The 23,535-nt window shown below is 36.0% G+C and overlaps 1 protein-coding gene across 2 annotated transcripts in view; it reads left to right on the top strand.

Moving 5' to 3' along the window:
- ca16b (carbonic anhydrase XVI b) overlaps positions 1-23,535 on the top strand; it is a 155,642-nt gene that overhangs the window by 32,304 nt on the left and 99,803 nt on the right. For both annotated transcript variants that reach the window (XM_028446398.1, XM_028446399.1), the window contains exon 2: positions 5,244-5,348. In XM_028446398.1, coding sequence (XP_028302199.1) covers positions 5,244-5,348 — 105 coding nt within the window. The remainder of the gene's footprint in view (positions 1-5,243; positions 5,349-23,535) is intronic.

The following is a 23,535-nucleotide window of genomic DNA, read 5'->3' on the forward strand; positions in this document are numbered from 1 at the left end:
TTAGATTTTTGGATGGTGGGAGGAAATTGGAATAACTTGTGAAAAAACACAATTACAGATAGAACCTAAGGGTGCTTTCTCATTGGTATAGGCCCGGACTCAGGCCAAATGGGTGGAGAACAGCTCATGGTTCTATCACTTTGATTTGGCTCGGTTTTCATCCACTACACACTTTTTCATCTGCTCCAAACAGCCTCTAATGCAGTTGCGTGAGTTAGTCGCTTGGGGGGAATTGGTGGAGTAAAGACTTTTTTGGGGAGATTAATAGAAATGAGAAGGTGAGGTTCTCCTCTATTGGTCAAAGCAAATGTGTAAAAGTGCCTTTCCTGTTTTTTTTACAACATTCAACAAATGAGCAGCAACAAGTTGCCGTGCTTTTGATGCTTTATTTAATGCCGTAGACAGTTCTCCTGCCCACCCACAATGCCGCGCACTCTGTCATCAGAGCTGAGAGCGTTTATGATCACAGCGCACCTTAGTCGCTCTAGCCTTCGATTGAAAATGCTCCGAGTCAGGCCAAAACAATTACTCTAGATCCGCTCTGGATTTCATTTACGTGTTCATCCCACCCAAACAAGGCAGACTATCCCTTCAAACGAATCCTAGAGCATTTTAACTGTTCTAGAATTCTTTTGGTGTGAATGCACCCTTAAGTGTTCAACCTGTGTTATAATGGTTATCCATACATCCAAAAAAAATTATAAGTGAAGGACCTTTGGTATTTATTTTGGACCCCCCCAAAGAAAAATTAGCTTTAGCACTTGGTCAGAATATCTAATGTCGAAGGGCTTTTTCATAGGTATTGTAGCCTAATACAATGATTCTATTGACATAAGACTGGCTATCTCTCATATATCCGATAGTAACACAAGTGATTAAATTGCCCCCAATGACTACTGGAAGTTAAATGCTCCTGTGGTTGTTGTTAGGCTACTGTTTTTTAAGGGCTCTCATGGGTTCGTAGTTTGTTGTGAAGCGTGATATTATGGAACAAATATGAGGACTCACCGGTCGTGTGGTTGATTTAACCTCCCTCAGGGCATTTAAAAGGGAAATGTTAATTTGTCGTTATACTTAGACAAAATTGTGTTGCAGCTTAAGGTGTTGAAGGGGAAAAAATGAAGACAGAAAAGATTGAGAAAAATCAGTTTGTGGCATGTCATACCTGGAAACAGACAATGTCCATCTGTGTTCTTCTCATTTCTGAAAACAGTGTGTTGCCTATGTGCAACACGCCTATCCTCCAGTTTCCTTTAGACCCAGCAACCAACTGTGTTGTCTGCTGTGCTCTATCTGAGAGGCTCTCGCTTTAATCCTTTGCCCAGAGGGGACTGCTGACATAGATGTGTGTAAAATGTTGACATGGTGCTGTCTCCTTTGCTCTCTGATCAAAGACAGTGCAGCTCTTCTGCTTCACAACCTGCCTTCAAATGTGCCCCAAAGTCTCGCCAAAGCTACCTCCTTATTTTCTACCTGATAGACCTGTGACTTGCAATAATGAACGGGTTCCGCTTACAATAACAAAGCAGCCATTTATGAATGCTCATGTGGATCTCGTGACCTTGTGTTCACAAGTGGTCGCTACATTTGATGGGATTTTTTTTTTTGGAAAAATGCAGGAAAAGATTTATTGCACTGTTACTGGAGTTGGCTTTTTTAAATCTCGTCGTACATGTGTACAGTGATAATAACAGCATTTATTTATTTATTTATTTATTTATTTATCTATTTATCTTGGCTTGATTCATTCTCCGTAATGATGCAACTGTTAGCAATAAATATTCTCGTCTTCAATGGTTTGAAAATATGTGCATATTACACTTGCATGTACACAAAGTGTGCTTGTGATTTGATGTGTTATGGCAGCCTATCCTTTTGGGACTTGGTTTGCTTTGTTCCTAAGTCCCTTTTAACCTCCTGAGACAAACAATAAGTGCGAAATGCATCTGTTGTCATAGTTACATCATCAGGATATAAGGTTGCATGTGTATAATAAGAAACTGCAAATCCCATTGCATGCTTGTGTTGTAAAGGAGCATTTCTAGGGATTTTATTATGTTGGAAAAAATCCATAAAGCAAGTGTATTTTCTTTTCTTTTTTTTTTTTTTTAGCATCTTGTAATGTTGCTTTAGAGATTAAGCTTTTGTCTTGTGCTTGAGCATCCCCAAGGTTTTGACTGGGCTTGTGTTCAAGTGAATCTTTAGCTACCTCACTTTAGTTTTTAGCACTTTAAAACTACAGTAATTGTTACATTCAAAGTGCTGGACTTATTGTGGGCGCAACATGAAACAGATCAGACCACACGAGCCACAGATCCACACGGATTATATAAACCAATCTGAAACTATATCGTCACAAAGAAGGGTGGTTTGTGCTTTCATTTAAAGCCCATCTCTAGTTTTTGTCTTCAGTTTTTTCTGCTGTTCTCTTCAATCAGAAACAATCTGCTCACCCTGTTGCTGGCATCCTTCTAGCAACAGGGATGATCTTATCTCCAGGTTTTGAATATCACAGTGGGTTTGAACAGCTTGAAGAAACAAATAAATAATAATTTACACACTAATTTTGCATGTGCTTGTGATTGACAATGGTTTCTGCCTTATTGCTGCATTCACAGCCGAGCACATTTTCCCCAATGAGTTTAATTGTTGTAATTCTAAGGCTGACATGCTCTAGGGAGTGTCTACGCTTAAGGACTATTTGTGCCCCTAAGCGCTTGCTGTCGTGCTGTTGTTGACGACGTTTCATTTCTTTTGTGCAATATTTCTTACAAAGTTAAAAAGAAGTCGAGTTCAGATAATCTGTTCCCATGCCTGTAAAGTTTGCCTACGCAGTAAAGCTGCAGGGCAATCTTCATTCATTCGGTGGATGAATTTCAACTCACGCAATCCAATTTTTTGAACCACCCCCCCCCTTTTTTTTTTTTTCTTTTTTTTTTACAATTTTGAAAATAATGAATATTCAATCCTGTTTAAAGTGTTTTTTTGCAGTGTGCTCTGTAACCCTCACCTGTATAAGTGACAGTAGATGATGCATTGCAAAGAATACTTGCATAATTACCACAAAAAGTATTAAGTTAACCTAACGCTCCACTTACATTTTTTTTATATATTATTATTATTATTATTATTATTATTATTATTATTAATATTATTTTTGCACATTTTCACTGAAAAAAGGAAAATGCAGTGTTAAACACTGTTATCATAAAATAGCAAGTTTCTTTTCACTGAAACTACTGTGTAGAAGTCTCAAAGTAACCATGACAACATAATGACGGCATTGAAACAACTGTAAGTGAGAACATTAAGGATATATCACCCTGAGTTACTGACAATGCACAAAAATAAGAAAAAAATTATAATTCATCCTTGTGTATCAGTTTAAACTGATATCTCATTACATGTTATGTAATGATAATAAAAGGCTATTCTATTCTATTCTAAACACTGATCTGAACAGATTATATGAAAATAAAATGTCTGTGCATACATAAATATTGCAGGCATTACACACTGCCATCATAAAATCAAGTGCATCAAATAGCCATTGCAACACATTGAAAGCATTGTTACCACCACTGAAATATTGCACACATACACAAAAATATTGATTAAATATGAAAAATAAAAAATAGATTTTGTAATTTAAAAATCGGCACCCAAAAAATTGTGATTATTTTTTTTTTTTTTTTTTTTTTTCACACCCCTAATTATTATAGTTATTCAGATGTACAATAGAAAAATGAACATTTTCGTCTTTGCTGTTGAGTAGCATTTTTAGTCTTTGTTATTTTACATGTTTTACTGCTTCACATTTCCATGGTAGCATATCACACACCTCAGGGATGGTAAAATTAATCATTGTTTGATATTGTTCATTACATTGTTTAAAAAGTGAGTGAAGTTAAATCAATGACTTCATGCAGTGTTTGAATGGATTTGACTTCTAGATGAAAGTTAAGTTTCAAGAGTAAAACATTATAATAGTAGTAAAAACAAAAAAAAAATACCATGGAGATTCTTTGTGTGCATTAAACATTCAATTTTTTATCATCTATAATTATAACAATAATGTAACACAGTATTAGCAGTCAATCAGTTTGTGCATGTGTTTGTCACAAACCTTTTATATACATTTTGTGTCCTGTTGTGACTGAGTTTTTGCTCTAAGTGCTGCTTTGCTAACTTTTAATTACGCTGTCATTGCAAAAAAAATATTTATTCATAAATGTTCTCATTATTGTCTACCTACATTTGTCCTCATTGCAACATTGATAATAAAACATGTTTTTTCTGTCATTTTCTGTATTTCTGCACGATTTCTGCGTTTTTGGGTCACTTTAGTATTGTTGTTTTTTTTTACATTTTGTGTAATTTTGTTGACAGTTTGTGTGTCTTTAAAACTATTCTGTAATGTGTTGTTTATTGTGTTTTCCTAGTCATTTTTGGTTGTTGTTAGGGGTGTCTCGGCCGATACCGATATTGATCCAATATGATATCAGCATGAATCATACATACTTTTACTACTTGTATTGTGGTGTGGAATGATAGAAAAGGCTTGATTAAGTGATGTTACTCAAACAGAGAACAATAGTCAGCAACAGTTGGTTACTTTGTTGGAGTGTGAAGCACAGTCACCTATGGACAGAAGTGCTGGAGCTGAAAATTTTACCGGAAAGCTTACATCAGTGATTTTAGATGCAGTCCGATAAAATTCGATTTATATTTTCTGGCTGATATCGGACCGATATCCGATATCAATATCGTATTGTTGTGTCTGTCTTTGTTGTCAAACTAGACACACATATCAGTCATTTTGTGTGTTTTTGTGCATTTTGCTGTCAGTTTATGCATTTTGGGAGTTATTGTGTGAATTACATTGGGGTTTTTATTCCTTCCAACTTCTTGAAATACAATTTTTGGAGATTTGTTTTGTGTGGCCCCCAGTTGCCTATGTCTGCTCTAAACGCTTCATGTGCGATCTCTATTTTCGTTTTGTTATTATCTTTTAAGACCACTGGACTGCAAAGCAGCATGATTTGTTCTACGTGTTGGGTATATGTTAATATATGTTCATTATTAGTTTTAGATACAATTATATGTTTCTAATATCTGTCTCAGTTTCTAGATTTTGTTGAATTGGATGTATTTGGATTGATCACCGACTTTGTTTCCTGTTCTTAAAAAAAAAAATAAAAAAATTCCCAGGACTTTCTGACCTCTTTGTCTCCCTCCCACAGTGGCATCGGGTGGCCAGCAGCACCTCACTGGAGGAGGCCATCATGAAAGCCTGGGCATAATGAGGGAGAGGAGGACAGCAGGTGACCCCTACTGGTCCTATTCAGGTAAGCTTTCATTAGTGCAGCAGCCAGAGCACTAAGCAGGGGAAATAGCTCACACTTGGTTGTCTTGTCATCCCTTATTTACTCCTTTTTGCTATTCCATGATTTTTTTCCCCCAATCTTGTATTTATTCAGATGCGTACCAGTGTTATGCATTTTGTTTGTCTTATAATGAAGAGAGAGAACAGTTTTAAAGCAACAGTTAATTTTAATTACACTGGAACATGTTGTTACATTTGTAATAACTTAATTACAATTAATGGAGAATTAAATAAAGATTCAGAATGTAAGGCAGTCGTGTAGCTTTCCTAGCCATGAAAAATGTGAATGGTGGTTTTAATTTATGCTTTACATCAGAGGTTCTCAAACATTTTTACCCCTTTTTCTTACTTTAGAATCAAAGTACTTCATTTGTTCGACTAGAACATTTTGCTCAGAATTCTGTGAAAAAACCCCTATAGAGCATAATGATGGAATGAATGAGTGATAACACACATTTTGTAAATAAGTGAAATGAAACCTCCTGAATAGATTTGTTTCTACAGTTTTTATAATTTCCGGTTATCTCCCACCTGGTGTGAGACCAAGACTCATGTTCTAATCATCTATCCATCTATCATAATTGTGTGTTTTTGTTTTCATTTTGTGTATTTTGTTGTTGTTTGTCTGTTATTTTTATTATTCAGTATCTTCGTCTCTTATTTTGTGTGTTTTTGTGTCTAATTGGTTTTATTTAAATGATTTTCTCTGTGTGTGTGTTTTGGTGTTGATTGATTGTTTCTGTTATTTTTTTTTGTATTTTGTAGTGATTTAGTGTATTTTTTTCTCTTATTTGTCATTTTGTGTGTTGCTGGTAATAGTAAATATTTTTCTCTCTGTGTGTGTGTGTTTTTGGTCTCATTTTGTGTAGTTTGTTGTTATTTGTTCTTTTTATTATTCAATATATTTTTCTCCTATTTTGTCTGTTTTTGTTGTCGTTTTGTGAGTTGCTGGTAATATCTAGTATAATTAGAACTAAAAATAAACATTATGAAACCCCATATTTTTATGTAGTGCCATCACATACCCCCATTTGAGAAACACTGCTCTGCATAACTGGTAATAAGAAGGCTCTTGATGTCAGAGTGAGAGATATTAGCATCGTAGGTTTTGTCATTTTCAGCCACATCTTTGCCCTGACAAATGATGAAAATGATTGTATATGGAGGGGGAGGGGGAGGGATACATAACAGATTGATACATCCTGTATTATGACCATCTTAAAAAAGAAGAAAAAAGATCACGCCTATATCGGGAAAGAAAAGATGGCTCGGTTTTGCCAGTAAGTGCTCATTGTTTGACGTCAAATATTACGGCTGTATGTATGTAAACAAGCAGCATGGCCAAAGCACACAAAACTGTCTTGACTGGACTACATTTGTGAAATGTAACATTTCATGCCCCGGTGCTGGTGAGCATGAGTTAGGCTGATATGACTCTGCATGAGGGAGTCGTATCAGTATATACCCTCTCACTGGGGCTATAAGCGTGCAAAGAGGGCCATATACACTGAAATTATGTTGCCAGCCTATTTAGACCCACACTATACAGTCATACACACTGAAAAACTTGGCAGAGTCTACAATTACAGATAACAACTCACCAGAAATATCCTACTCCAGGAAGCAACCAGGACCTGGTGTGACTGGGGCGTTAACAGCCGCAAATAAGCTACGGGCTGGGGCTTGATTTAAACAAAAAAAAAAAAAAAAAGAGGACATCCCACAAACAGTCTTTCACTTATTTGGGTTGGCAAAATCCTGAGCAGAGAAGTTCACAGTAAGGCAACCTATCATCTGTTCACCACAGGTGGTGGATGGAGTCATATAAGCTGGTACAGCCTTATGAAACATAGTTTGGCCAAGTAACATTTTTAATAGGGCTGCTCGATTATAGCTTTTAACACATATATCATTAGTAAGTATAAGAAAGAGCAACAATTTTACAGAGAATGGCAGTAATATATAATGTGTATATAAAATGTATGAATACTTAAACATAATAAAAGATTTGAATTGCAATAGTAGATATGAAAAAGTATAATATTAATATGTACATGTCATATACAGTACATTCATGTGTATGTAGTGTATATGTGTATGTACATGTATATGTTTGATGTTCATGTATAAACTGTACATATAAAACTTGTACAGAATATATAGTATTGAATGTATATTGTCAAAATACTGTAGAAATATAAGGCGTGTGTGTCTTTTCCGATATGATACCAATATTGCAGCCTTGCATATCGGCCGATACCAATATTAATCAGATATCAGCATGAATCATACATTTAATTTTTTTTTTTTTATGAAAAAGTAATAATTACTTATATTGTCATGTGGAATGTTAGAAAAGGTTTGATCAAGTGATGTCAAGAGAACAATAGTCAGCAACAGTAGGTATGAGAAAAACTGACCCATTTATTATTAACCAATTGGTTACATACATTTTAACCTTCAACATAATATCTACAGTATTCTACAATTGAATAAAATAAATAAAAAAATGTATTTAAAAAAATAAATATGTAAATATAAAGAATATTGGTAAATCCGGGAATTTGAATCCGATATTAGTTGTCAGGCAAATATCGGCCCGATATCCGATATCAATATCAGATCGGGACACGTGTATAAAACAAATGTAGAACTGAAAAAAAATATATATATATTTGTATATATATATATATATATATATATATATTATTTTTTTTTTAATTTTTGTTTTTTTAAGATTGTTATTTTTGTAACCTTTGAGTGTAATAATTTCGATTAATTGCACAGCATTAATGTTTAATATAATGCTAATGTGTATTTAAATAGCAGTACTGCTATTGCAACAGCACATAAACAGTCAGTGGTATATTGATATGAATAACTAAGTCAGTAATTAGAAAGAACGTTTCTTGTTGGGTATGATGGTGTACTTAAAACTGCAAAAATATCAGGCATTTGACAGCAACTGATTCCAGCATTTCTTTGATTTATCTACTGCCATTTAAGCGTAGCAAGCGTTTCACTTCCTTTAGGCTTCATGCTGGTAATGGTTAACCACTTAGGGCCACCAAGCAGCTCTGATGTTAAACAGAGGTTCTGTGCGATGATGGAGGGCACCTCACAGAAAGAGCACAGGAAAGAAAAGTGTATTGAGGGAAATGTGATGTATTTACCGGTTTCAAGGACCAAAACACACCAACCCCTGAGTAACTACCCTGCTGCCTTTGCTAGCCAAGTGTATCGCAGCTCTGAAAGTGATTATACGGATGGAATATTTTGTCCACGGTACAGCAGCTGGGAGGCTGGGATTTCTATTTTTTTCCTGAAATATCGTGCAAATACCAGTGAAAAGTAAACCCGTGCTTACTTTGGATTCAATGTTTGGTATTCCTGTCACAATAAATGATGTTTTCTGTCTCCCTCAGTAGTGAAGTAAAGCCAGTGAAGTAATGTTTGGGTTGACTAACATGGAATGATAACTTTTTCATTATGTACAAGATATGTTTAGCATCATAATAGAAATTCGAAGGTATTTAAAACAGTGCAACACTGTTATCTTTTTTCTTCTATGTTTCTTTTTGATCGCGGGTAAACAGAACCTGCCCTGCTTAAAATGTTCTTTGTGGAAGTTGTTTTTACTATACTTTTTAATTTTATATATAATTTTATTTGATATTTTTTTTAATATTTTAGATCATTCAGTAAAACCTGTTTATAGAATGAGAAAGGAACAAGCGGGTCAGATTATGGATGGATGTTTATAGAATGACCCAAATAGGGAGAAGACCACAGCTTAAAACAAATGAAACTTTATATATTAGGGACGATTAATCGTAAGGCAGTTAAAAATCGATTCATAGGTACCACGGTTCACATCGATGCTCTGAAAATTGAATCGCAGTACTTTTTTAAACAGCAGAGGGCGCTATATATTAATCCTTCCAGAAGCGGATGTGGCGGGCGGAATCTGCTACTACTTAATTTCTGGCCGCCATTTACTGTTAAACATGCTCATAAATGATTCTTTACCCCTTTAGCACCGAAAGAATATCTGTAATATTACGTGAATATCTGTAAAAGTCACGTTTTTCTATTAGCTCTGTCTGCTAGCATAGCTTCTCTTCTTCACTGGTGGAATATCTGCATGCCAACCGACCATTGGGTTACCAGCGCTCTCTGCTGGTCCCAACAAATATCTGATGTAAATACAGTAAAATGACTGTTTTCTTTTTTTTTTAAAAGTCCAATTGTTAAGGCACAAAATACATTTTCAGTTGCACTTTTAAAAAGAAAAAGAACTATTATGTAGTTTTGAATTGTTTACTATAGAACCAGAATTTAAATTCATTCATTTGTATTATTCCTTTATTTATTTCATTCAAGATTTATTTTTAGTTAAATTGCATTGTTTTGAATAGTTTATCAAAGGATTATTTTGACAATGAAAAATAAAAGGAAAATAGTACAGTATTTTCCCCAAAAAAATAAAGGAATATTTTTCAGTCATCATTTGTCTACAGTCCCATTTTGTAAAATAAATCGTAAGTAAATCGTATCGTGAACCCAGTATTGTGAATCGAATCGTATCGGGAGTTGAGTGAATCGTTAAATCACTATTATATATTAACATGCTGTTGAACTACCAGAATCACAGTTTATTATGATTGTTACTGGCTTTGTTTTTTGTTCGACCGGCGATAAGGGATTTTTAGGGCTGATGCCGTAACCCATATTGGGAGTTTTAAAATACCAATATTTGATGTACCTGCCGATGACTGATATTTTGGTCGATATGTATGTATATATATATATATATATATATATATATATATGTACATTGATTTATACTGTAGATGAACACAAATGTATTATAATATTCAAAGATAGATTTAAGACAAAAACCAAAACACTACTACATTTAAATAAGGAGCTATTTACTGTCACCATAAGGACTTTAATAATTAATAATATAGTTATTGTATACATGCAGTTATCCATTTAAATGTAAAGTATATGTGGAAAATCATGCCATTAACCACAGTGAGAGTGTGAGATTTCTTTTTCGCAGTGCTAATAATTTCATTTTGATTTGATTTGCCTGTCCAAATGTTGATGCAATGATTTTTGTCTGTAGCATCATTGAAAAAAAAGCCTTGCCTGACAAATGTGTGTTAATGGCTTATTTGGTGCAAGACGCATTTAGGAGGATAAGATCAATTCTTTTTTTTGCCTGTCAGCAAAGTGTAGAGTAAATAATTTAAGAAGGGAGTACCTAGTCATTCACTAATGAACTTTATTTTTTTAGTTTGTCATTGACTCACAGGCTTTATGTTGGCAAACCTTTAAATCCAGTTTTGACTTAATTTCTTTCTTAATTTCTGCATTTTGTGTAATTTAAAGAATTGCAACTCTTATCACAGCATCATTTCATGTGTTTTTCTCCGTCTTGTCTTTTGTCTTTTTTTGTAGTCATGAGTTTTTTTGTGTGTATTTTTGTAGTCATTTTTCTGTTTTTAATGATATTTTATGTGTTTTTAGAATCCATTTACGTAAGGGGGCCCGCACAAAATTAGGCCGAGGACCGCTTGTGGCCCCCGGGCCGCCAGTTGTCCAAGACTGCTTGAGATGATTGCAGTCCTACTGTATATACCTCCTTTTACCTTGTCAGCAAAGTGAGATAAGCGGCATATAGCTTAGTGAGACCTCTATACATCCATAGCACGTCACCTTTCTGTATGCTTTGATTATGAACCCTATGTAGCCTCAAAACCCACACCTTGAAATTTGATTAAAAGTTATTTTAGGCATGGTGTGTATGGGTGTATGTGTGCATCTGTGTAGGCATTTTTCATAAGAAGGATGATATCACACTCACCATATGACTTCCACAGGAAAAGGCTATGCATCATTTTCCCCTTTTATATCTCTGCAGGTTTTCACATCATCTCTGTTGGTTCTTCTGGCTTCCTTTATCTGGAGCGTTGTCGTCGTCGTCGATATACACAGTAGTTTACCTTTGATTTGCCTCCTGTTGATTTATTGGTGGAGTTTAATTACTGCACAACAGTTGGAGCTCTGTAACGTGCATTTGCAGTAGAATTCAGCCTAATCCCGTCTAACAGTGTGTAGAATGAAAAGAGGGAGACGCAAAGCAAAGAAATGTGAACTTTGAATGTAGTAAAATATTGATTAGGCTCACGGTGATAATTGTCTGAATTCATTTTCAGTGCAGTATGGGATTCCTGCTGATCCCTTAATTAACATTATAAAGCAGTTATTCCTTATTTGTTTTTGCTTTGGTATTACAATAGTTCACTGAAGAAAAATAGCAATGCAAATTTAAAAAAAAATGAATAATGCAATCTAAAGTGCATGTACTGCAGCTGTAATCTTTTAGATGATATTGCCTTCCAGATTCAGGAATATTATTACTGCCTTAGGCTAAGAATCAAAGTGATTTTTCACATTAGTTACTGACTAACGAAGTCATGCCGCACATGGATGAAGCTTCACGTGCCCTACATGTGGCTGTTATGAGTGTTTGGAGTGGAGCCACCATGACTTGATTGTCCGATATGTGGTCATTATTCTTCCCCGTAGCCTGTTTTATTCCACTTCAGTAAGGTTGCCTCTGATCATTAGCAATTATTCCACACATGGCCTCATAATAAAGTGAGTCACTGCCTTTTTCAATCAAGTACATTGTGACCCTTAATGACTTCTTTAAAGGATACAAATCAAATGTAGGTTTCCTGATTGTCATGGTGTTTTTCATGCCTTGTATTTACCCCTATTTGTGATCTTGTGTATTTAAGTGTCATTTACACGACTTTACCAGAAGTTAGTTAAATTTCAGCTAAAGAGGTTTGCTTTGAAGTTTAACCTTTAAAATGTAGTAGTGGGATGTTACACAAGGTTTGCGATTAGATGCGATCGTAGGTTCACAATAACGATACGATATGATAAATATCAGTTGGAAAAATAGCCATGCTTTAACTTTAACTTTGGACATACTTTCTCTTGGTGTGACATTTTCAACTCAGAAGGAATAAAAAACACACCCATAACTAAGAGCACATTTTTCTATTTAAAGTGCAAAAAGTGCCACTCTGCAAATATAACACAAATACAGAAAATCATTTCATCATCTTGACTTTCTTCAAAATATATTCTCAACTGTGCATGAACCAATCTAGAACAGTCCACACAGTCCAGATTTAAGATATGTTCTTTTTCACGCATTTCTACATTTTCTGGCAGCAATTGAGACTATTGGACGCTGACTTTGTCTCAGAATCAGAATCCTTTTATTGTCATTGTACAAAGAAATTGCAAATGCCCCTCACACAACATATAAATACACAAGCCAGGACAGACACTGTTATCATAAAAACAACATATGGTAAAAGTCTGTCTGAATAAAAGGTTCATCAGTATATGTAGCAAGGATGGCAATGTATGATTCAACCCCCCTTGCAATGTCGCAATACCACTTGTATTAGTGATATCTTGTGACTACTTTATATTACTATATTCTGTGACAGGATATAGCGTCAAAACCTTATTAAAGTGTACTCTTCAGCCGTGTAGTGATTCTTGACATTTAACTACTTCATGTATAAGAGCCTATACTTCATCGAAGAGTTTATCATCTTGATTCATCCCATAGTGTCTGTTCTGCTGCTTAAGTTGTGCTGACATAAACCTTTACGGCTGTAATTTTAAAGTTGTGGATTGGTGCTCACAAACTCAATTGTGTTTTAAGTATTTCCATAAAACACAAGATGGGCACAAAAAAAACCTACTTTAAAAATACTTTTTCGGAACAGTTTCATTCCTTGAAATGAGGAGCAGTCATTTTCGGCCAGATGGTGAAGGTTGGTGTTATGCATTAGCTCCCACCTTCTTTCTTTCATTTCTTTCATTTAAATTCTTTTTTTCCGCAGTGCTTTTCTCCACATTTTCTTTATGATCAGTTTTTTATATTACTCTGGACAACTAAAGGATGTGCGTTGGAGCTTCGTTTTACTTGTCTGGAGCTAATTTTGCCACTGTCGTGTAGGAGCTGCAATGGAGACACTCTGACCCCAGAATTCTAAGGAAATAAACTGTCCACAGGCTTTACCAGAAGCGGTGAAAAACAGCCTTCCTCAACACACTCCTTTTGAAGTCATAAAAATGTTGATTGATTTAAACATTGAACTGAAACTTCCACAGTGGACATCTCTACCATTTCACAGACAAGGGACCAGTTCTATGATTAAATACCCAATGATTTTCTCTACAAATAGTCTTTCTCAGACCCCTTTGACCTTTAATTTAAAACAAAGCAACTCTTCCCAAGAGCAAGACAGCACCAGGACACAAAGTAATCCTAAAACCTTCATTTCAACAGAGAATTTAATCTCTAACAATATCCATTAATGTTTATAATGGATTTTTTGTATAACAAAAACTTACAGTCACTTTTGGTGATTGGTTTCACGGATCAGAGGAACTGTTTGAAACTTGCCACCACCATCACTGAAGCTGCGTGATCCCCAGACCCTAAGTACGAGACGGCATCCCTCCGAGTTTGTCTCAAAATAAACAATAGGATGACATCTGACAGCTGAGCCGTTCAGAAAGCAGTCTGGAAAAGGGTAACGCACGCAAGGCAACACTTCTGGTGAAAGGTGGTTCTTCATCAAATATGAAACTTCCATTTTTTTAAAAATTGATTTTATGAAAAATATTTCCCAAAAGTGAGTCCGCACCCCAGATATATTTCCAAGTCGTTTATCAGACAGAGCACGAACAAATGGGTACACTTCCTTATAAAGGTATCGTGATCTAAAATAGTGATACTCAACTGGTGGGTCGGGACCCAAAAGTGGGTCACGGACCTGTACTGGGTGGGTTGCGGACAGCTGGTCAAAAATAGATATTTAATGTCTCTCATGTTGGACTTGAAAGAAACGTTTCTAATGACAGGCATGCTGTGAAATGCATGTTGCACAGGAAAATATATAGATTTATGTTTTTAAAAAAGATCAGGGTTCCTACAGCTTCAATCAAATCAAATTCAAGACTTTCTAAGACTTTTTAATCTCATTTGAATTTAAATTTAAGGCCATCCTCACAGTAAACACAATTAGGGGGGAAAAGCGCCACATCAATCATATAGGGTTAGGGTCACTTTTTTCCAGTGTCTAGTGCAGACATGCAACTGGGTGCCCCCCAAAGTAAACACACAAAAATACACAAAATGACAGTAAAATGTGAGACTAATTGCAATCATAAATTCATACTTATGTGTTAAAATTTAAGACTTTTGAAACAATGATTTAAGACATTTTATTGACAAAGCCTTGCTTTTAGATTCATTAATTGAATGCCTTTTAAGACTTTTTAAGGATTTGCGGGAACCCTGAAGATTGTACTAGTGTTTTCAACAGCTATTTTGGAAAAACTAAATTTGGTTGGTTGAGTTCTAAAAAAAAAAAGAAAGTGGGTTGTGATTTAATGACCGTGGCAAAATGTGGGTCCCTGGGTGAGACCAGTTGAGAACCCCTGATCTAAAACACCTGTGTGTGTGGTCATGTGACTAAGATAAACAATGCATAACACAATACATAATTCATATTGTAAAATTCATGTAAAGTATATATAGAACCACAAGATTACAAAAACTCAGAAATGAAATACATTTATTTTAAATCCAAAAGCAACAATACTGATTATTTAGTCACACAACCATGACAAATAAACAAAAAGAAGGAAACCCATGTCAAACAAAGCCAGAACCTTTCAGAAAAAAATATGGAATTTTACATTTTTTTTCAAAATGTTTCCCACCATTTAATCATCATGACACATTCATCATTTGCATAACATTACGTCACACCTCATTTCATTTGGTTCACTTGTATTCCTGTGTACATAATGTGTGCAATGTATTACACCAGTGACTCAATAGACAGTTTCTAATAATTAGTGTTTTCTCCATCTACCTATTATTCACACATCTCATTTTACTTGTTATATATATTTACATTTTGTAAAACACTATTAGCAATTAACAATTATTTTAACTGTATAGGCATCAACAACAAGAAGCCACTGTTGGAAAATAAACACTTAACGCTATTTTATATAACACCTCTGATAGTAGTACCATTAATAATTAAAAGTCCCATATCATGCTATTTTTCACCCATCTCCCTTTGTTCTAAGAACCCCAGAAACAAGTATCTGTGGTTTATTTTCTCAAACCCGCCCGTTTTTCAGAGTTTTAGCCCTTTGAAAAGTTACTTTCTGAGCAGTTCTAAAAATGGGCTGTTTTGGGGCCTACTTATGCATATTCATGAGTGGGCGTGTCTGCAGATGCTGACTTCATGCCTCGCTCATATGTGGGGGATCAGTGATCACCAAAGCTGTTGTTATTGTTTTCAACCAAAAAAACACATTACACTAAAACACATGGCTATTTAAGCGTCTATTGTTATTGTGAGTTCGTCAGCACTTCCGGCTGTGTGTTTATCGCGGCAGCAGCAGTCAGTCAGCTGCTTCAAACAGTCACCAGAGTGTTAAGCTGCTAAGTTACTTTCTTCTCCTCCTTTTCCTCTTCGAACTACGGGAATAGTGCATTTAAGGTGATAATCATTTGTTTAGTCCAATCACTGCGTCGCATTATGTCACAAACACGTCGGATCAAGTCAAGTCACGACTGGATGAAGCAGGTTAGACTGGACGTCTTGATGGACAAGATGAAGAGGATATTATAGTAGTTCCAAGGAGAACATTTCCATCAGAGAATTATGCAATAGCAGATCCAATACAATGTTGTGGTTTCATTATCAGCCAGTGTAGGAGTTAAAATGGTAACAACCCTGCCATCATTTTAACATGACCTGACTAAATCTCTAATATCTTTTGTTTGAGCTTGCAACTACTGGTAGACTTGAAAGCTGTGCTATTTGTCCATCTTGACTTGTCCATCTCCCCCTCCTCAGTCACAGGCATTTTTTTTTTTAGACCTGGAGGGACAAACTCCATGCCATGTTGTCATGGTACCCAATAGAAGAAGCTCATGTCCTGAAGGCATTGCATTGACAAGGCTCGGTCCCTCTAGACCCGCACATGTGAGACGTTTGAGGCACTTAAGTTTAAAACCCAGCTCCCACAATACACAGCTCTAGATGGAGAGAGGAGACATGGAGGGGAGGGTGAGAAGCAATCTGTACCAAGATCGAGGAACACAGTCCTCGGGGAGAAAAATGGAACACATTTTTCAAGATAAGGAGGAGCTATTAGCCACAGATGAGATTTGATGTATCAATTTTATTTGGAACTGCTTTACAAACCCCAATGTTTTTTTCTCATTATTTTGAAGTGCATAAAATTAAATATACAAATGACAGAGTTAAAATGATACGTTTCCACATTAAATGGGCCAGTGTTGCTCTTATTCACTAACAAATAAGCAGTGATTTTTAACTAAATTTCTGTCCTTGTATGTTTATTGTTACCTGCCTTAGTTAATTACCTTTTATTTCCGGTACAGAAAATCTTAATATCTTTACCTGTACTTTCACGAAGCAAATATTGTAGTGTTAACATGTGGAAATGGTTTTAAAGTGGATGAAGAGCGCTGGTAGAGACGATGCAAACTAATAGGCAGTAAAACTATTCATTCCAGTTTTCTATTTTAAAGGTGTTATAGACTGTCAACACAATTGGATAATGTCTAACAAGGTATCAGATTCTTTATATGATTTATTTGATTGTTATCTTGCTTTACCTTTACCTGTGCAGTAGTGCTGCACGATTATCGCCAAAATTATAATCCTGATTATTTTGATCAATATTGTAATCACTATTATAATCATGTTTTTATTGCACTACTTTTAAACAAACATGTGTACAGTTTACAGTGCAAAGTTAAGCTTTACAATGGAATTATGTTTAAATATATATACAGTATATATATATATATATATATATATATATATATATATACCAATGGCTAACTGAATAAATACACTATTACAGAGTGCAGAGCCCGTATTTTAAATCTAAATATTGCCAACGATCAGGTTAATTTAATCATGGCAACCAAAATTGTGATCACGATTAATATTGGCAGTCGCTATCTCTACAGTTGTCGTATGATTACACCGACATTCTATCCAGACGCAGCACCCCTGTTTGGCCAGTTTAGGTCAGGTGATAGGTCAGTCATTGGCCAGTTTCGGTCACGTGACTAAGACTGAACCATACCCTAAAAATTGTTGCGATATTGGGTTATAACCTAACCCTAACCATAAGACGCTACGTACTTGTACTCCAGTAACCGTATCAATAACCGGGGGTTGTCCGTACGGCAACCGTACAAATAGACACTTTCATTAAAATTTGGTTAATTGTGCAGCCCTATACTGTATAGTAAGTTAATATTGGCCAAATATCAATCTGTCTTGCGCTGTGCTTTGTTACTGTTAATAATAATAATAATAATAATAATAATAATTCAGAAATTATAAAAATGAAAAAAGGCTCTAGTAGCTGACTGGTTTCCAGTATCTATAAAACTAAAGGACCACTTGAACTTGATGTTCATCTTGACATAAGTTCTGTACAGCGTCTTGTATTCACAGTACTCTTTGGATTTGATTAATTTCCTCCTCCCGGGAGAACAGAGAGGGGTTCATCTGTCTTGCACCTTACGTACGTACTTTGTCATTCCATGTGATGATGGAAGTTTAACTCCCCATCATCTATATTCCTCCAGTCTTGCTGATGTGTTGTATCAACTGGTTCATATACCTTCACTCATTCCCTGAGAAAATGAGCAGTCCAGGAAGACCAATTATTAAAAATTAATTTTGCTTGTGGATCATACTGACTTATTATTCATCACAGTTAGTGCTAGCAGTTTGGATGTTTGGATCAACCTTCCTGTGCTAGAATTGGTCAATTTGTCTCTGTCAAGGGTGGGCCCTTGACAGATGTGCCAATATGACTGCTGAGATTCAGTGCTGGGGGAGAGACGTCTTAATTCTCCTCAATGTGTCACAGTGGCAGCAACCAATTTAGCAGAATTGAGCTCCAAATCATCTCGGATCCCACTCCTTTACCTTAATTGTGTAAATGTAATAAGGATAGAAAAAGCAGTCACTTCCTGAACTATCAACATAGCAGTTAGTTTTTATTAGATTTTGTTTGTATTGGCATGTTCTTGCTGCATTCACCAGTTTGCATTAAGCTACGGTTCCACTGCACAATGGCAACTGCATTAATAAAGTACAAGTTCTCTGCTTTTCCTTTTTAAGACAGATTGATGGGTTGGTCTGACAGGTTTGTTGTGTAAACTTAATTAATTGAATTCCAGGTGTCACATGGTGTTAGTGTGCCTTCTGGTGGTGGTGTTCGACTTAGTTGGCGGCTCGAGTCCAATGTAATGGATGTGGACATGCTTGGCCTGCTGGGCTTGCAATATTGAGGAAGTGTGCGAGATTGCCAGCCCACAGGTTTTTTTCTCTAATGTGGTTAGGCTGATGAGCTGCAATGAGGTAGAGAGCAGCTCAGCAAATTCCTAAACTCATAATCATGATGACTTACTTTCTAATGAGTACACATCCCCCTAGAGGTGAATGTTAACAGTGGGAGGCAAAGCTGTAATGGTGACATAATGGCACCATTTGAGAAGCTGTGCCGGGCTCGGTTCAAACTACTGTACAAAACAATATATGATGGATGATCATTTTGTCAAATCCGGCATGGTATGTCATCATGAAGAAGTTCCCAGAGTTTAAAAGCACAGAGTAACTGTATGAAAGCAGTTGATGGAGTTTAATAAGGCATCACTCCCCTGGCCTGTCATTAATCCTGACTGACTATCTTTAGTTTACCGAGTTACACTCCTAACTATTGATTCTTGTCAGGTTTGTAAATTATAAGGACGCTTGCTGTGTAAACATGGAGCCATTGTTGTCTCTGCTTAGCTTGCAGAACAGCTGCAAGAGTAATGGCTGCCGAGGGGGTGAGCCGAGTGTAGAGGGAGCAATAGTTCAGAGTGATTCCAGCAGTTTTGGGCCATATCGCTTTGTAGGCAAACTGTGCCTGTAGAGTATGGCGTATGGCATTTGAAATTGTGATTAAATTATAAGGACCTAAAAACCATCGAGTTATTTCAGCAATATTGTAATTTCTTTTTTTTTCATGATGCTTCTAAGTCTTTGAAAGCTGTAAATTGCCCCAACTTGTTAGTCCTCAGCAGCAGGTAGATGTAATATCACTCTGGCATGCCATCGGTTGTGATGTTAAATGTCATGAGCCATTTAAGTTCAAGCTTTTATAACTGCAAGGTGCTTATGAAAAATTAAAAAAGGTCGGTAGAGTTATTGGTGTAGAAGTACTTCTAAAAAAAGGCTAGTTTTGAACTTCAATTTTGGTTTCCAACCCTGTGGTTGTAACCCTAAGTCTGAAATATCACACTGATGACTTCCTGCAGATAGAGACTGTTTTAAAAATGACCTTGTGATTGAGCATTGCTTTGGAAATACTTGATATTTACAAGAAAAATAATCTGATTTCACTTTAAAGGCACAGCAAGGAGAACCAGTCTTTGAGTCTTCTGTGTGTTTTCTGCCGTTACAGAGCCTACCTCGTTTAAAAAGGCTGAAACAAATTGAATTTTGATCTGCCTCAAGCATTAACAAAATTAAAATCAAGCTGTATTCAGTAGTATTCACATCTGCCAAAGATCAATTTTAATTTCAGATCAGTCCCGCTAAGTGATCTGTCACTTCCCTCTTCTTCTATTGTTTCTATAATGTCAGCCACATCTCACTTCCAAGCAGCTGTTTGAATGTAGATGCTATGGTGTAGCAGGGAGGGTGAGGCACACACTGGATTGAGGCATTACTATTATTAAGACATTAGCAGTCATGTGCAGTCTTGTGATTAATGGTCTAATTGGCACGTTTTGGGGATACCAAAGACTGAAAACAATTTTTTGCAGTTTTTCTTCCCAGTTGACTTTAAATTTTACATCCTTCTTGTTCTCTCATCTTTGTGTTCAATAGCGGAATATACGTCCACATTTGCAAAGATGCAAGCAAAGGATGACTGAAAACCACATGAATAAACTTCAGACGTAAGGGTTTTGGCTGTGTACGTAGCCGTCTCCGCAGCTCGTTTCCGGAGGAATTAATAAAAAAAACAAATCTGCCTGAGTTGAGATTCAAAGGAAAGTAGCGCAAACCTTATGTTTACCCCACAGAGGAGGGTTACGCAGAGTTGACCCGATGCTGCCTGCAATGTTCTGTTTTCTAAACCTTTCATATTAATGACTGGATGCGCAGGACAAATCTGGTGCCTCCCAGGAGTTCATGCATCAAAGGGCAGAGTACCAATTAAATATGATGACCCTGCAACCTTTACTATTTCTACACAATCAAAATCATCTAAAGTCGACTTCCACACAGGTGTTTTGTTTGCATCATTAGTCATCCTGGCAACTGCAACATGTTTTCGAGATTTTGCTGCGCAAATTCTGCTTCGCATCATCGAGATGCAAGAAATGTTGCACACATTCTGACAGCCAAATAGTTCTTAATGTAATAACAAAAACAGTTGAGAATCATGCATGTACCCTTCGTTCTTTGGTGATTTTGTTTTAAACTAAATCAAAATAACAAATAAACAGGTTATTTTATTTTACTGACTAATAACCAAAACAGAAATACAGAAAAATAAAAAAAACCAGACAAGCAGCGTTTTTCTATTTTAACTTTAAATCTTGTTCTGTTTGTGTGAGATTTGGATATTAATTGGGAAACTAGGATGGGAGCTTCATGTTTTAAACTCACCACACAGAGAAGATCCACAGACGGGGGCGGACTTTTACTCCCGGACAAAAAGAGGATGAACGCGTAAGTCACATTACTGGTGAATTGAAGCATTATTAATGCATTTAAAAACAATGGAAGTTATGAAAAGCATGCACACAATATGTGATAAAAGGAACCAGAGGTGGTGTAATGAATCTACCGGTGCTCCTCGTTTGTTGTGATCAACTTCTGTGTGTGTTGACGGCTGTCGTTACTGACTAGCGGTATTAAAACATGCAAACAAATATTATTTACTGCCCTCAAAAAAGCTGTGTAATTGTTTTTGGCAAGTGTCAAGTTTACATTTTACTTGCAATGCACATTTGAGTGCCAGTTGTTAGGGTTGGTTAATCAGCTCAATTACTTGTCTTGTTTCGATAACAAACTGTTTTTTGATTATCAACAATTATCGATTTGGTTTTTGTTTATTGTTAATTATTGATTGATTTATTATGCGCTTCCATTGCTCTGGAATAATATGATTCAGGTGTAGATCAATGTGCGCTCAGAACGTTACTTCACCTAATACAAGGTCACAAATGTTGGTGAGCTCCTTTGTGATTGTTTTTCAGCTCTAGGTTTTCAATGCTTGTTAATGTAATTTCTGACATTCTACTCTATACACCAGATGGGGTTCTCCTTACAGAATGGAAATTCACGAACATTTTGATGGCAAACTCAATCTTTAATTACGGATTTACAGTTAAATCTAGTGCTAATCGAACTGAATGCAACAACAAACAAGACAAATATAAAAGAAAGGAAAAGTCAGAGAACAACCATGAAAGTAAGATAGCAACTATGACATGACAATGAATGGATGAACTATTCAAATATTTCTGGCTGTTCAATGACAATGACAGTGCAAAATACATGTTAAATGATCTTTACATTGGTAAGTATTAGGCTTTACACCGATCTGATACGCTGCATCAGATCGGCTGATATTTTGCATTTTATGCAATTAATGTGATTGTCTGTAATGCCTTCATTCGCCGATCCGATCAATGAAGTCATTGTCATGATTAAACTTTCTGTAGATGCTCCCATTGCATTGTTTTATTGTCTCATTTACACCGAAGAGTTGTTTGCTTTACGTGACACGGCTTTATTTCACTCCCTTTTGTGCACAAAGACGAAAACATATGCGTTAACGGCAAAAATGACGATCGGTTGGAGCAGAGCGCCTGAGCGGCGGACTTCTTCCCCAGTCTACTGGTTCTGAAAGCGGGAACAGCGTCTCCTGTTAGTTACTGTGTGTGTGTTTGTATGTGTGCGCTTGTTAAAATGATGAGTCCGAGAGCTGTACACTTTAGGTCCCTAAACACTGTACAGTTTGTTTTTCTGATGATCTATATCAGGTAGTACCGAAGGAATTCAGTCGGCACTTAAAAAAAACAACCTGAATTCATATGAACGGATCGTTGATCGGCCTTTAACTCCTGATTGTGTGAAGCCTAGTAAATACAATATGCCTTTTATTTACTTTCAAATTCCTGACCACTGTATCATTTTGTAATATATGATCAGTATGGCAATTGAAGTACACAAATAAAAAGAAATGAGTAGCATGTTTACAAGGTGATATACTGTATATTTTGTTTTGCTTAACAAAATCTTAACTTGCCATGCGGCATATAGATTGAATGCACTACTTGCCTTACATAGGAAGTGACCTTTGGTAGTAAATGAGGAGCCCTGTCATGATCGTCAAAAATAAAATCAAGATTTATTGATTATCTTTTTTTTTTTTTTTTAAATTAACACCCCTGCCAGTTGTATGAATAAGATGACATTTATTCATCTTGCTTTTGCATTTAAATGAAGAAAAAAAACTCAACAACAAACAAACATGCACGAACATCTGTATATATTTCTAAGGAGAAGAGGGTGGGGAAGCCAAAATATGTGTGCCGTCATCAAACAAGAGTTGTAAAAACGGTAAAAATCGGTATACTTGTATAAAAGTCACTGTTTTGTTATGACATAATGGCAAGATCCAAACTAAGGCCAATACCTTAGGGTTCAGGGTATGAATAGATGAAGGCAACAAGTGCAGCAGTCCATGGTTGACAGACCGTCCTTGTTTTAAACGGCTAATAGCCATCTCACTGGCATCAGTTTCAGTTGGACAAAATGTCTCTGTCCTTGTTAACATTCTATCTAATGTAGACAAGCAAATCTTAATGTATGCATCTCAAAAAACATTTTTCAACACAAAATGATTATAATGGTAAGCACTGCATTGTCTGTCCCAAACAGCTCATAAATCAT

The sequence above is a fragment of the Gouania willdenowi genome, chromosome 5 (genome assembly GCF_900634775.1).
Source record: "Gouania willdenowi chromosome 5, fGouWil2.1, whole genome shotgun sequence".
Classification (NCBI taxonomy): domain Eukaryota; kingdom Metazoa; phylum Chordata; class Actinopteri; order Blenniiformes; family Gobiesocidae; genus Gouania; species Gouania willdenowi.